General features: G+C 53.9%; 1 protein-coding gene across 1 annotated transcript in view; it reads right to left on the reverse strand.

Annotated features, from left to right (window-relative positions):
• The window catches only part of TMEM163 (transmembrane protein 163), a 219,672-nt gene that overhangs the window by 10,540 nt on the left and 194,435 nt on the right, over positions 1-14,697 (reverse strand). Inside the window, exon 6 of the mRNA XM_028148151.2 lies at positions 5,914-6,025. Within this exon, the coding sequence (XP_028003952.2) occupies positions 5,914-6,025 (112 nt within the window). The remainder of the gene's footprint in view (positions 1-5,913; positions 6,026-14,697) is intronic.

Consider the following 14,697-nt stretch of genomic DNA (forward strand, 5'->3'; position numbering starts at 1 on the left):
ACAAATGTTCGGACAACAATACCTCATCTTCCTAACACCAAGTCCTCACCCACCATGACAGCTGCCCCACGTCCAGTTACATGCTCACCAAGGGACTCTGTTCTTGAAATGCTTCTCCCTCTTCTGAAACATTCCTCCTGGGATAAATCTTACCTTCCCCTCACCCACCTCCAACTCCTCCCTGACCCCACGCCACCCACCACAAGCCCCTTTACAAAACGTGTCTGCCCAACTGCACCTCCTATTCGCTCTTCATCCCCCATCCCTCAGGTTCCCTCCTCCCTGACGCCCTCCCTGAGCTCAGTGACAACTGAGTGCCACGTGCGTGGTGAACTGCTGGCCTCATCCTCCCGGGAACACGTTCCTCCGGCCCCATGACCGCTGGCTTTCCTCTTTCCACTCCAGCGCTTCCTTCTCAGTCTCCTTCGCTAGGTCCTCCTCTTCCCCGGCTGAGCACCCAGCCAGTCCCCGGGACTCCTCCTCTGTCTACATTTCCCCCTAGGCTGTCACCTCCAATCTCACCGGCAGTGTCTCCCAACTTTCTCTCTTTGGCCTGGCCCATCCCCTCAGCTGCAGATTCATGTAAGCATTTCAAACTGAACATGTTCAAAGCAAAAACCTCAATTTCCGCTCAAAACACCTCATGTCCCCTGTATATGATGCCACGATTCACCTAGCTGCCAAGACCAAACATCTAGGAGCCCACCCTTGACTTCTGTCACCCCCCAAACCTAATCACCCCCCAAATCTAATCCATCAAGTAATGCTTGCCAACTGTTACCCCTAAAACTCATTCTCCATCTCTCTACCTCTCACCAGCCCCACTGCCCAAACCTTGCCCAAGCCCCCCTCGTCCCTCACCTGTACCCCTGCCTCCTCACCACCTTCCCTGCTTCACCTCCTGCCCATCTCCCTTAACCCACAACCCCTCCCCCTCACAGCAGCCAGAGTGACCACGGGAAGTGGACAGCCTCTGGTTGTCCTCTGAATCATCCTGTTCTTTTTTTAAAAACGTCTCTGTGGCCCAAATCTTTTCTCTGAGGCCACCAGAGGCATCAGCAGAGCCAGCGCTGTCACAGGGGACCTGGGCTGCAGTTTACCTCTGGAGAGGGGAGTGGAGGTTTTGCTTCGGGGTGGCTAGAGAGAAGGGGAGACAAGGAGGACATGGCCGCTGCCCGGGGCAGACTGGAACCTCCAGCCCCTCTCCATCTCTGGGTCATGGGCACAGGTTGGCCCGTGGCGCCCTCAGAGAAGCCCAGTGGAGCTCAGAAAGCAGAGAGAGCGTGAGGTTCCCCCAGGCGGCCACTAGATGTCCACTCAGCTCCACCAAGTCACGCTCTGCCAGCCAAGGACAGCCCAGTCCCCCGTTTCTGACAGCAGGGCCCCACCCCATTCGTGCTCCCCCCCACGGGTGCTGCCAACAGTTCACAGCTGATGGATTCACTGTTCACCTGGCTCCCCGCCACCTTCCAGGAGGAGCCCTGCCTCCTCAGCTCTGCTCACCTGGGTTCTGCCAGTCTGGCTCAGTTCAACCTCACCTCCCATAGGGCTGCAGGGCACGCTGCAGGGCACACAGGACTGGGAGGGTCCTGTGTCTGCCTGTAACAGGCTCAGAAATTCCAGCGGCAGTCACTCCACACAAGGAACCTGAGCTCGCAGCCCCGCCCCCAAACCGCCCACCTTCCACCGCTGGTCACTCTCTGGGCACCGTCCCCGCCCACCCAGGCCCATGGCTTTTCTGCTTCCTCAGTTAAAACCCGAGCTGTTGTCAAGAATAAACACTGTTGTTCGTTTAAGAAGCTGAGGAGGGGCCCACCCGTCCGGCCCTAATGGTAGGTGAGAATCTGTATAATTCAGTACATCAGCCTCATGCAGGAATTCTGATGACAAGGCTTCATGTGCGGAACACCACGGCAGGCGCTTGGTATTCAGAGATGAGAAGGAGCTGGGGGAGTCAGCCCAGCGCCTCAACTCGGGTTCCAGCGGCAGCGGGGAGCCGGGCTCCTGCCCCACTTCAGAACCCCCTCCTCCTCCCGCCTGACTCGTCCCATTAACTTACTGTCCACGGTCATTTTACCTTCGACAACGCAGAGCTGCCTCCAGCGTCGTGCCGATAGCAGCAATCACACGTTGCCTCGACAACTAAAAAAACACGGTCTAATGGACAAGATTCGCTGCGCTGGGCTGTACGTCACAGGGTGGGAAGTCTGCGCTTACCACGCCCTGGTGCCCCCTTTCTCTGAAGACGTGCTTTGGTGAGGACACAGCCCAGCATAAAGGACCTGGTGCAGCCAGCCTGACCCGGCTCCCATACAGCTCCAGCGTGGGAACCAGCCACTCACCAGGTGACAGGCGAGGCCGCCCTCCCGCTGCACCGAAGCACTTTGTGGGGAGAGAAGGCCACACCACCAGAGGACATTCCAGGGCAGCGGGCACAGGTGGCGGCCTCCAGAGCCAGCCCCTCTGTCACCCCAACATTAACGATAGGCACGGCTCCCAGACCCCACCCTCTCCCACCTCCCAAAGAGGAGATGAGGACAGTGGTTCCCTAGCTCTGCTAATCAGCAAATGAGTAAAATACAATTAGCAGGAGGCTGCAATTACCGCTGCGTACTTTGCTGACACTCCCACCAAGCAAGGAACCGCAGCACACACCACCCACCGCCCCAGGCCCCTCATGGGGAACAGGCTTTGCCCTTCGCCAGAGTTCTCTCTGTCTGTATCTGTCTGTCTTTCTCTCACTGTGTCATCAACCCCATGGCCCATTCATCCCCGAGCCCTGTCCATTTGACATGTGTGTGGACACTTCCTCAACCCCCCCACATCCTCAGCCCCCTGCCCTCACCGCTGCCCAAGCCCCCAGGCCACCACCCCCAGCTCCCAGACCTCTCCTGCTTGGCACTCACTCCCCGGCTCTGTTCCCCATCTGACGGCCAGAGGACTGTTTAGAAAACATGAAGCATGCCTCCTCATCTGTTTAAATATTTAGCAAAACACACAGGACCCTACCCTTGACCTACAGTCCTCAGGACCCGCCCTTCCCCACTGTCCCAGCCCTCACCCTGTGCCCCTCCTCATGCAGCCCCCCAGGGGTCCCCGGCCCCGCCCCCATGCCCTCTGCCTGGGGAGCGCTCTTCCCTGCCTTCACTTAAACATCTACTTTGTAATGACACCTCTCTGTTCAAGAATATGAGGGAAATACTGCTTATGTGTGAAAATTCTGGTCAGAAGTTATTTCGTTAGAAAAACCATACTTGTCATTGGGGTCTTCCCTGTGCGCCCTGTGAAATGCGGCGAAAGGGGAGTGAAGCCTAAACAGAACCTGTCTGGGATTGCTATCACCCGAGATGCAGAGCACCCGTCCGAGACGCTCAAGCCCACGGTCATGGGTGGGAGGGTCTGACTGCTGGGTCCACCCTCAGGCGCCTGGAGAGCACCTGTGTGTCTGGACAGATAAGATGCTGAGGCCCTGCAAGCCACAGGGGCTTAGTGAGGTTAGGGCCCAAGGCGGCTGGGAGAGGAGCTGTTTCTCAGTGACCACCCCTGGCCTGCCCTCCCCATCCCGTCACCCACGTTCCAGGCGAAGACATGAGAAGGAGGCACACACACACACACACGCTGGGGAAACCAAGGTGCAGCCAGGCCTCTGCTCTAAAGGGCCCGGCGGAGTGTCCCCCAGAGCAACGGGAAGGAACCTTGAAGGTGGCCGGACCCCCACACCGAACCCCATTCACAGCACGCAGCCCCCCTGCGCTGGTCAGCGCCGGGAAGAGGAGGACTCCATGGCCAAAGGCGGCATGTTCCTTCCCCGATTCTGAAAGTGCAGACCACACAGCTCAGGGATGAGCACTTCTCCCCACACGCTGGGCCGCCCGAGAGGCGAGAGCACTTTACTAGGGTCCGCTGGGCGCAAGCTGCCTAAGGCCCGCGTGTGGGTGGTGGCAGAGACCTCGGCAGAGGTCTTCTCGGAAGGCTTCCTCCTTCTCAGGGGCTGAGCCACAGCTCTTTACACCAGAGGGGCTTGATTTAACTAAGCTGCAGCCCCGCTTTGGGGACCAGGCAGGACCCTCATAGCAAGAGGACAGACCCTGAAAGCGGAAACTCTGGTTCTGCATCAGGAGCGGCTCCCAGCTAACGTGGCACCAGCCCAGCACCAGGCTCAAAAGCGCTCTGCAGAGCCCGCTGTCGGTGCCACTGCGGTACCAGCGCTAACAGCAGCACACCCAGGACCTGCTGCCAGCTGAGTCCTGGCTTCCCTGGGCCTGCCCCTCGGGGGGGGGGGGGCACCCTCGGGGCCCATGGGGAGCTCCAGGAGCCGGGCTGGCCGTCTGGCCCACACAGCGGGGCCTGCACGCCGCCTGAGAGCAGAGCAGGGGCGCAGAGGCCTCGCTCCCAGACGCCGGTCCTTTCACTATTTTAAACAGCTCTTACTTACCACTTACGAAGTTTGGGTGTGCTATGGGCATGTGGCCTCCGCAGCACAGGGAGGAAGGTGGCATCTTGCAAGGGCAGATGCACACGGCAGGCCCTGCTGGTCACAATGGCAGGGTCCCTGGTGCGGAGTGTGTCCTGGCCACGGGCTGGTGTGAAGGCAGCACAAACCTGTGCTCATCACATGGACAGGACCCACCTCAGGCCCGGGAACCTGCATCTAACCAACACCATAAGCAATCCTGATGCTGCCAGTGGTTGTGGTCACCTGACTGGCATCCAGGGTGCCCTGGCCTTGCAGTCAGCACATCAGATCATGTAAGCCCCAATTTCCTCGGGTCTGTTGGAAGGGACCACACACACACACACGCACACACACACACGCACAGACACACAGATGCTCCTCCCAGGACAACTGTCACTGAAAAACTGGAAATACCACTTTGACTTCCTGCCCACCAGCCCTACTGTGCAAAGGCCCAGCTCCACACACAGTAGGGCATCAGCACGGGACCAGGAGTCGAAGTCCACACAGTGTACCAGGCTTTGCCATTTGGGAGAGAAGGGCCCTCTGCACTGCCATTCACCCCCTGCACAGCAGAACCAACAGCCACCCACGCACACCTGCCTGCTCTCCCGTATTCCACAGAGGAGAGCACCTCGGGAGTTGGGGGTAGCGTGTGTGTGTGTGTGTGTGTGTGTGTGTGTGGTTCTTTTCTTAAAAAGAGAAATTCAGTGATTTCTTCTCTATTTTGTGCAGACACACACACCAACCCACAAGCTTTTACCCTTTGACCTCTCACCCCAGGGTACAGGGGCTCATGTACTCCTGACCCCCTGGCAACTGCACATGCTCCAGAAGGGAGAAAAAGAACATGGCCAGGTGGTTAGTTTGTAAAGTTTCTTGTTCACACACCAGCACTAGTTCACAACCTGAAATGCCTTTTTCCTGGTTGCACACACCCTCTCTGCCATCCCAAAGGCCATGCAGGAAGTGCCCCTGGCCCTAGGGACACAGGGGCCCGCCACCTGGTCTGGGTTCTCAGTGGAGCACTTTCCCAGCAAAGCCTGGTTCCTGCACCTTGAACTCCCAGCTAGGTGAGCGCCTCACGGCTGGAGGGGATGAGCATGAGAATCCACAAAGAAAACCTTTCTCCATTGCAGAAGGGACCTTCCCTTCCAGTTTGGAGCAATGCACACAAAGCCGAGACGCTGGGAAGCCCTTTGTGCTTCATGATGAGACGCTAGGGAGCCCCCATCCACCCTGTTGGGGGGTCAGGGTGGAGGTATTCCTGAAGAATTTATTACAGTCCCAGGGCACAAGCCATCTGCCCCCATATGGAGCCCTGAGAATCTTTAAACCGCCCGAGGAGGGGAGGCTAGTGAGGCCCGATTCCCACCTGGTGACCTCCTCTGCAAGGCACGCAGCTAAAGACCCTCCTGCGCCCTCGGCCCGGGAGGTCAGGCGCTGGCCCCACTCACCGTCGGTTATGAGCGCTCTGCTGGTCAGCACCTTCCCCAGCATAAACTTCAGCACGGCCAGCGTGCTGCAGAGGATCCCGCTTAAAATGGAGACGCTGAACAGGAAGTCATCCTGGAAGAGAAAGGCCCAGATCTCAGCAGTTCACCCACCAGAGCAGATCACCTGCAAACCACTTGCCTTAACGATCAGCTTTGTTCCCAGAACAAATCATCGGTTGGGTGTGCGGCCACAGGAGGGGGCTGTGTTGCTTGTTTTCATACCTTCCTTACCTGTGTCCCTGGGAACTGAAAAGATGATCCAAAACAGATGCCTGGACTTACATTTCCTTAGGAACCATCAGGCACTTCTTTTCCTATAGGAGATCCCCCTTTGCACTATTCTGCCCAAATGATTGGCAATCATTGATCGGTAATAGAATTGGTGTGAATATTAAAAACAGAGCCTTCCGTGTAGAGTTTTTCATAGAGAATTTTAAGAGCTGTAGCTAAGAATTTTGGAACATGAAAGTACACCAGTGGCCTAAGAACACTTCAGCACAGAGCCAATTAAATTAGCCACAGGGCCGAGAATCAGTGCAGCTACTTACAACCCTATTCCTCCCTGAAATTCATGCAGGACAATTAGAAGTTCAACGACAGCCTTCAAGGTGGGAAAAGGGCATCTAAAAATACAGTCTGCTACTGACGCAATCTTAGCACTTCCCATAAGCTGTTACCTTACCTTCGCAAGCAAGCGAGTGAGTCACGTGCAAAAGAGAGCACCCCGTCTCATGACCTCAGGCCTGAGGCTCTGGCTTCAGGCTCCGTGCTCCCTCCCAGGAGACACAGCCTCCAGATTCTCCGATATTAAAATGCAACTGCCAGCAGAAATCTAATAGAGCAGCACATATATGCAAGGAAATTGGATTTCTTAAGCATTTTATTATTCAAATTCACTAACCTGGTGACGGAAAGCTGGGAAGAGGGATGACAGCCTGCTTCCCTGAGTTCAAGACTGAACCAAGTCATTAGAAAAATCACCTCCTGGAAACAGGGTATCTGCACGGCGCCCCCCCATCCTGGTCAATGGTGGTTGGTGGGTTTTTAAAAAATATGTTTTTATTGACTTGAGAGAGAAAGAGGAAAGGAGGAGTGGGAGAGAAGGAGAGAGAGAGAGAGAGAGAGAGAGAGAGAGAGAGAGAGAGGATGGAGGGATGGAGGGAGGGAGAGAGGAAGGGAGGAAGGGAGGGAGGGAGGGAGAGAGAGAGGGAGGGAGGGAGGGAGGGAGTGAAATATGGATCGGCTGCCTCTTGCACACATCCCGACAGGTATGTGCCCCAACCGGGAATCGAACCAGCAACCCTTTGGTGCACAGGACAACGTTCAACTAAGTGAGCCACACTGGCCAGGGCAATGGTGGTTGGCTTTAACATACGTCCACAGTCTTTTGCAACCCCTTCCTCTGGGAGGCACAGTTAACTACCCCTCCCCTGAGTGAGGGCTGCACTCGTGACTGGCATCTAACCAAAAGGGCATGGAAGGGAAAGAAAGTAACTTCTCAGCGGAGGACCCAGCAAGTGACCCAGATTAAAATGACCATAAATTATGCTGACGCCACGTGCCTCCTGATACGATGTGGAGAGAACATCTCTTCGTGTTCTACCTAAAAAATCCAGAACCTCAGCTTAATTGTGAAAAAACATTAAACAAACCCATGTCCAGGGACAGTCTACAAGATATCTGAGTACTACTGCTGACTCATGTCCAGGTCACGAAAGGCACAGATTGAGAAAACTGTCACAGACTGGAGACCAAGGCGACGTGAGGACCAAGGCGGCCTGGTGTCCTGGGCTGGACCCTGGGAAGGGAAAGCTCACTAAGTGGAAAAGCTGGGGCACCAGACAGCCCGGGGCTGTGTTAACAGTGTGACAGTCTCCTGCGTGGGTAAAGGTACCTGGCTGTCTATGTGAGAGGTTAGACATTAGGGGCGGCTGGATGGAGGGCATACGGGAACTCTGTAATGTCTAGTAACTTTTATAAATCTCAAATTATTTCAGATTTTAAAGTTTTTTAAATGGTCACCTTTCTGAAGTTGCACCTCCTCAAATTATCAGTAAGGACTGTGCGAAGCCTGGCCCCCTGGCAGATCCCAAGTCCCTGCTGTGCACGAGGTTACAGGGCGGGGGCCACGCGGGAGGACCCCCAATCAAACTCCCTTTGTGCAGGCACCGGGCAGACTCAGGGAGACCACGGCGCAGTCGCAGGAAGCAGTGCGGGCATTGTTAGGGAGTCACAATCCGCACAGACCCAGGCGTCCGTGTGATTCAGGAAGCGTAAGTTGGGAGACCGAGGCATTCAACTAAGCACTCTGCGGCCCCAGATTCGCAGGCTGAGTTCTGACTCTGCTCACCCCATACCTTTCTGGCTCCGTTCACTCACTCAGTTTGCAAAGCCCTCATCCCTCAACGTCCAGAGGTGGATACAGTCTATGTTCACCCCATCTGGTCCCAGGGCACTGGGGTGATCCCCGCCCCGACGCAGCTCAGAGAGCCCCCGTGGCTCCGGAGGTCCTCTCCTGGGTCTGCTAACAGGAAGCTATGCTGTCTGGGGGTCGGTGACCCAGGGCGGCGGTGAGCCAGCGGGCCTCTGTTCAAGTCACAACCCATCACTCGCTACGGAAACAAACCCAAGCCCTCAAATCCCAATTCTCTTTTCCATAAATGGTGGTGTGATACCCACAGCCCCTGGCAAGAGCTGATGTGCAACAGGTAGCAATTGTCATCAAGGGCCCAACACACCAGGCACTAACTTCTTCCAGCAAACAGCCCGCTAGGTGCTGGCGGTCAGCCCGGACTAAGTAGGTGAGCATTCCCACAGGAGAAACGCGGGGAACGCACTGGGGAGGGAAAAGCGGGCCTGGGGAATGTCAGCAAAGGGCAGAGGCTGCGGCTGGGACCCGAGTGGCTGATCAAGAGAGAAGGGGTGTGGGACCCGTCCTTCCCCAGAAGCTTCATCTTCCAGAAGCTCTCACGGCCCAGGGCTCTGCGGTCGGTTCCTGGAGGAACAGGGGGCGGGTTACTGGTGACAGAGCAGAAGCACCGGGTCGCAGCTAAAGGCGCTGGAGAGGAGCCTCCTGAACATGTGTGTGACTGGGCACGCCCTGAACCTCCCTCTCCCCCTCCACGTCCCCCTCTGTCAGATGGAGCAAAGAGCAGGCCTCCCACCCCTGGTGGCTGTGTACTGTGTCCCCAGCAATCAGCAGGAACTACATTTCCCAGAATTCCCGTCCTCCGTGGCTCTGAGTCCCACCTGGCCCCCAGAGACGTCTGTGTGGAAGGCAGAAGTGAAGTGGTGGCCCCCAGCCCCTGGGGGCAGGTGCAAGGCGCCAGGTGCTGCTGCAGCCACGCTTGTGCTGCTAATCCACTGGCTCCGCTAGAGGGAGGGCGGCAGCTGGCCCAGCACCCCTGGGCCCTGCTGGGCCCCTCCAGCGTCTCTGTGCCCTGAGCCACCCACGGCGTCAAAGTTGAGACGATGAGGTCAGATGGGGCTGTAGTCCATCTTCAGGGAACCAGGCTGCCATTGCTCTGCTCCCCTCATTACCCACGTTTCCTTGCTTCCAGGCAGCCCTGCCGCCTTCAGGCCCAGATTCCGGGGCGGCAGCCAGCAGGGGCCCTTCTGCAGTCCCCCTCCTTGTAAGGTCCCTCCCTGCAGCCACATCCTGTGTGGTTCCCCTGAGAGGTACCTGGCTGTCTATGTGAGAGGTTAAACATTAGGGGAGGCTGGATGGAGGGTATATGGGAACTCTGTAATGTCTAGTAACTTTTATAAATCAAAAAAAGTTTCCTCTGCCTGAGCCTGACACACCACTGCATAAGGATGTTGCAAAGTGCTAAGCACGACCTAACGCGGAGGAAATGCCGTGTATAAACGGAGAAGCCAACATGCAAAGCCCAGGTGTGCCCTGTCTGTGGATGATTTCTGTTACCCTCACTCTGGGCCTCACCCACAGGCTTGTTGGCTCACTGTTGCTGCCCTGATCGGCCTCGGAAACACATGAGCCCGGAGGGACCCCAGAGGACCTGGGCTGGCCCGGAGCTGCCCAAGTCCTCCCTCAAAACCAGCTTTCGAGTCCTCAAGTCCACGGTGCCTGCCCCACCAGAGCCCACCTGGCTCTCCTCTCTCCACACCGCCACCCATCACCGTCAGCATGAGCAGAGTGTCACAGAGAGGCAGGCATCAGCCTGCTGTTAGTGTCCCCCAAAATGCAGATGCTGAGGCTCTAACCCCCCAGTGAGATGAAGCCTTAGGAGGTATTAGGGTTAGACGAAGGCATGAGGGCGAGGCCCTCGTGATGGGATTAGCGGCCTCCTAAGAAGAGGAAGTGATCTCTCAGCCACTCCCACTCCCATTGAGGAAAGGCCAGCTGAGGCCACAGTGAGAAGGCGGCTACCTCACTGAGAAGTGAGAAACACCTTCCTGTTGCTTAAGCCACTCCGTCTCTGGCATTTGGTATGGCAGCTCGAGCTGACAGAGTCCCTGAGCGTGATAAAAGACGGTGTTTCTGAGAGGATCCTCTCTGAGAGTCAGGGAGACAGAGCACGCGTGGCTAAGGATGAGAAACTGCAACCCGAGGGGGAGGAGCCCCCGCTGGCTCCCTTCGGAGTGCGGCCACACTGCCTCACTGCCTCTCACAGCCACGTCAGCCAGCACCGGACGGTAGAGAGACAGGTGCCCCGGGCCACTCAGCTGTGTCGGGCCTGGTGTGTGCCCAGCTGTAAACGTACCAGGGTACCTCATCCGTGGCCTTATAACCATCTCCCATGTCACATGGACTCTGAAAACAGAGGGACAGCCACTGCCTTGTCAGGTTTCCGTTTCCACTGTCACCAGCACTGGCCCTGTGATTCTCAGATTTGAATCTTACTGAATGGATAGAAGATCAGGGCAAAAAGATGCAAGAAAACTGGCCAACCCGGGTGGGTGCCCTTAACTCCGAACCTAAGGATGCCTATGGGTTAAAGGTAAGTGCTTCGTAGATGGTGTTTATGCTGTGAGCTTCTCCATGACCTTCTAGAAGCGAAGGCCTTTTGTAACCGTCTCAAAGCCATCTCCTGATATATTTGACATGAAAAATGAAATGTATGGGGGAGGTAGGTTATGTACAAGTACAAATAGAAAAATATTATCACAAAGGGTCAATCTCCCTAATAGCTAAAGAGCTCCTGGACATCTGTAGGAATAAGACCAAAAAAAAGAGACCAAAGATAGAAAATGGGCAAAGGACAATCAGAAAATTAAAATGAGTTTTAAACCTATCAAAGATATTGAAACTTATTAATAAGAGAAAGAAAAACCAAAACTATACCGAGATATCATTTTCCACCTAACCAACCACAAGTATTATAAGTCCTGCTCTTGAGGCCTGAGTGGGTAGCTCAGTTGGTTAGAGCGTCATCGCAATATGCCAAGGTTGTGGGTCTGATTCACAGCCAGAGCACATATAAGAATTAACCAATGAATGCACTAATAAGTGGAATAATAAGTCGATGTTTTTTTCTCTCTCAATCAATAAAAAAAAATAGAAATAAAAATGCTTAATCTTTTTTTAAAAAGCCCTGGCTGGAGTGGTCAGGTGATTGGGTGTCATCCCATGCACAGAAGGTTGCTGGTTCAATTCCCAGTAGGGCATGTGCCCGGGTGTGGGCTCAGTCCCTGGTGGGGAGGTGTACAGGAGGCAGCTGATCGATGTTTCACTCTCACATGGATGTTTCTCTTTCTCTCTATCCCTTTCACTTCCTCTCTCTCTAAAAATCAATACAAATATTGAAAAAAACACACACCTTTTTCTCCTGGAAAGATGATAATATTAAGTAAATAAAGGGCAACCATAGACTGGGAAAAAACATTTGCAATCACATTTGTTAAAAGTCTTATACCCAGCTTTGGCTGGTTTGGCTCAGTGGATAGAGCGTCGGCCTGTGGACTGAAGGGTCCCAGGTTTGATTCCAGTCAAGGGCACATGCCAGGGGTTGCAGGCTCAATCCCCAGTAGGGGGCGTGCTGGAGGCAGCTGATCAATGATTCTCTGTTTCTGTCTCTCTCTCTCCCTCTCCCTTCCTCCCTTCCTCTCTGATAATCATATAAAAATATATATATATTTTTAAAAGTCTTATACCCAGATGATATTAAGAATTTCTGTTACTCAATAAGCAAACAAACAAATGACTCAAATTTTTTTTTGTTTGTTTTGTTAATCTTCACCCGAGGGTGTTTTTTCCATTGATTTTTTAGATTAAGCAGAGGGAGGAAGAGAGAAAGAGAAATATCGATGTGAGAGAGACACGTGGATTGGTTGCCTCCCTCCCGCATCCTGACAGCGCTGGGGATCAAATGTGCTCCCCAGGTCGTGCCCTTAACCGGAATTGAACCTGAGACCCTTCACTCCACAGGCCGACACTCCAGCCACGGAGCCACAGAAGATCTGAACAAATAATTCACCAAAAAAAAGATACAAGGTTAACAAATAAGCACATGAAAAGAAAGCCAACATCCTTTCTCAGAGAATGTAAATCAAAACCACCATGAGACACTACTACATACCAAGTAGAATCGGTAAAATTAAAAAGAAATGATAGCACTCACAGTGAGGATGTGGAGCAACAGGAACTGTCATATACTGCTGGTAGGGATGTAAAATGGTACAGCCACTTTGTAAGACTGACTGGCCATTCCTTGTCAAGTTAAATATTAACTTACCATAGGACCCAGCAACTCAACTCATTGATATTTACCCCAAATAAACAAAAGCCTATGTCCACACAAGAGCCTGCACAGCAATGTTCTTAACCGTTGTTTTCATGGTGTCAAAAACCTGGAAACGACCTAACAGTCCAACAACTGGTAAATGGATAAGGAACTATGGGATATATCCACACAATGGAATATTACTTGGCAATGAAAAAGAATGAACTATTGATGCATTCAGCAAAAATATTGCTGTACTTCAAGAGCATTATGCTAAGTAAAAGAAAGCAGACACAAGAGACTAATTACTTTATGATTTCATTTATATTAGAGTCCAGAAAAGGAAAACTATGCCGACAGAAAGCCCATCAGTGGCTGGGGAGGGGTGGTAACTAATGACTGCAAACGCGCAGGGTGAAGCTTTTGGAGGGACAGAAATAGTCCCTATCTTCATTGTGGTGGCAGTTCTGTGACTATATACATCTATCACCCCCATCAAATTATATGGGGCATTTTACTGTATGTACATTATTACATCTCAATAAAACTAATTTTTTACCCTCACCCTAAAGACATGTTTTTATTGATCTTAGAGAGAGAGGAATGGAGGGAGGGAATTGGGGGGAGAGAGGGGGAGGAGTTGAGGGGAAAGAGGGAGGAAGAAGGAGAAAGGGAGGAAGAGAGAGAGGGAAGGAAGATGAGAGAGAGAGAGAGAGAGAGAGAGAGAGAGAGAGAGAGGAGAGAGAAACATTGATAGGTTGCCTCCTATATGCACCCTGACTGGGAATCCAACCTGCAACCTTTTGGTGTGTGGGATGATGTGCCAACAGACTGAGCCCAGCCAGGGCTCAATAAAACTAACTTTTTAAAAGCAATTTATCTCAGGGAACCCGTAGGTGACAATTACAAACATTTACACAGTTCAGCTTATGCACATTATAATTCTATACATAATGTCCATTGTCATGATACAAGGCAAAGAAAGCACAATCATAAAGGTAAAAGGAGGCTTGGAGTGGTCAGTGGTGGAACTTAGACACTGATGGGCTGACCTCAAGTCGCATACATTTTCTACTGATTTATTTCCACCGGGTGGGTAAACACCCCTTTTTATAGACTTATCTCAAGTGTTTCCTCCTCTGTTGAGCGTTTCCTGACAGCTCACGCTCAAGGACCTGACACACGCACACCGCGCCTCCGCTGGCCGTGTCCTCACGGGTCCCGTGACGCGTCCTTGCACGTGCTTCCTTCCTGCCCCTCTCCGGCGGCGCAGCGACAGAGACCCTCTCATCCCCCAGTGTCTCTCCCACGGCCATAAGAATGTCTGTGACAGGCACTGCCGCCCTGCACAGAGGGATGGCAAATCACAACCACCAGACTTTCACAAGCAGCTGCATGGCAGATGCAGGAATGTTTATCCACTTGTCCTCTGACCCACAGTGAACGTCAGCGGCCTAAGGTTACAAACCAAACCGACTGAGTGGAGGCATTCGTGGGGAGGCCAGGACGACATGACGGATTTCCGATGATCAAACGGGAAGCGGGAATGCTCCTCGGGCTGGGGAGAAACCCCACCGAGAGGGTGCTCTGGAGCACCAGGTGCCCTGGGACTTGGGAGGGAAGTAGGGCATTGGTGAGGGCAAGGCGGAAATTCTGCAAAGCCAGAGGTCCCGGGCTGACAGACCTCCCAGCCACAGCCAGGCTCCAGGATGCCAGACAGAGGCGGGTCTGGGCATCTCCCGCTGCTCCCACCGGCCAGGCTGCAGGACGTGAAGGCTCGACTGTGAAGGCCTCCCCATGCCCGTCCTCGTGCCCATGGCCCCCAGCCCACACTCAGGACATCTTAGGAGGAGCCACCTCAGCCTGGCCTCACCTTCCAGACCGCATGTGGCCAGTCCGTCGAGTACAGTGTCTTTTCTAAGACCTCGTGATGCCTTAACGGGCACTTTCCCAACTTCCCGGGTCCCAGAACACGAAAAGCAGCCCCTTAACTCAATGGAACGAGGAATTCCTTCCATAGGAAGTCCGAGAGCCTGACAGACCCGTGCGCTACAAACAGCTT

This window comes from Eptesicus fuscus, chromosome 11 (assembly GCF_027574615.1).
Source record: "Eptesicus fuscus isolate TK198812 chromosome 11, DD_ASM_mEF_20220401, whole genome shotgun sequence".
Lineage (NCBI taxonomy): Eukaryota > Metazoa > Chordata > Mammalia > Chiroptera > Vespertilionidae > Eptesicus > Eptesicus fuscus.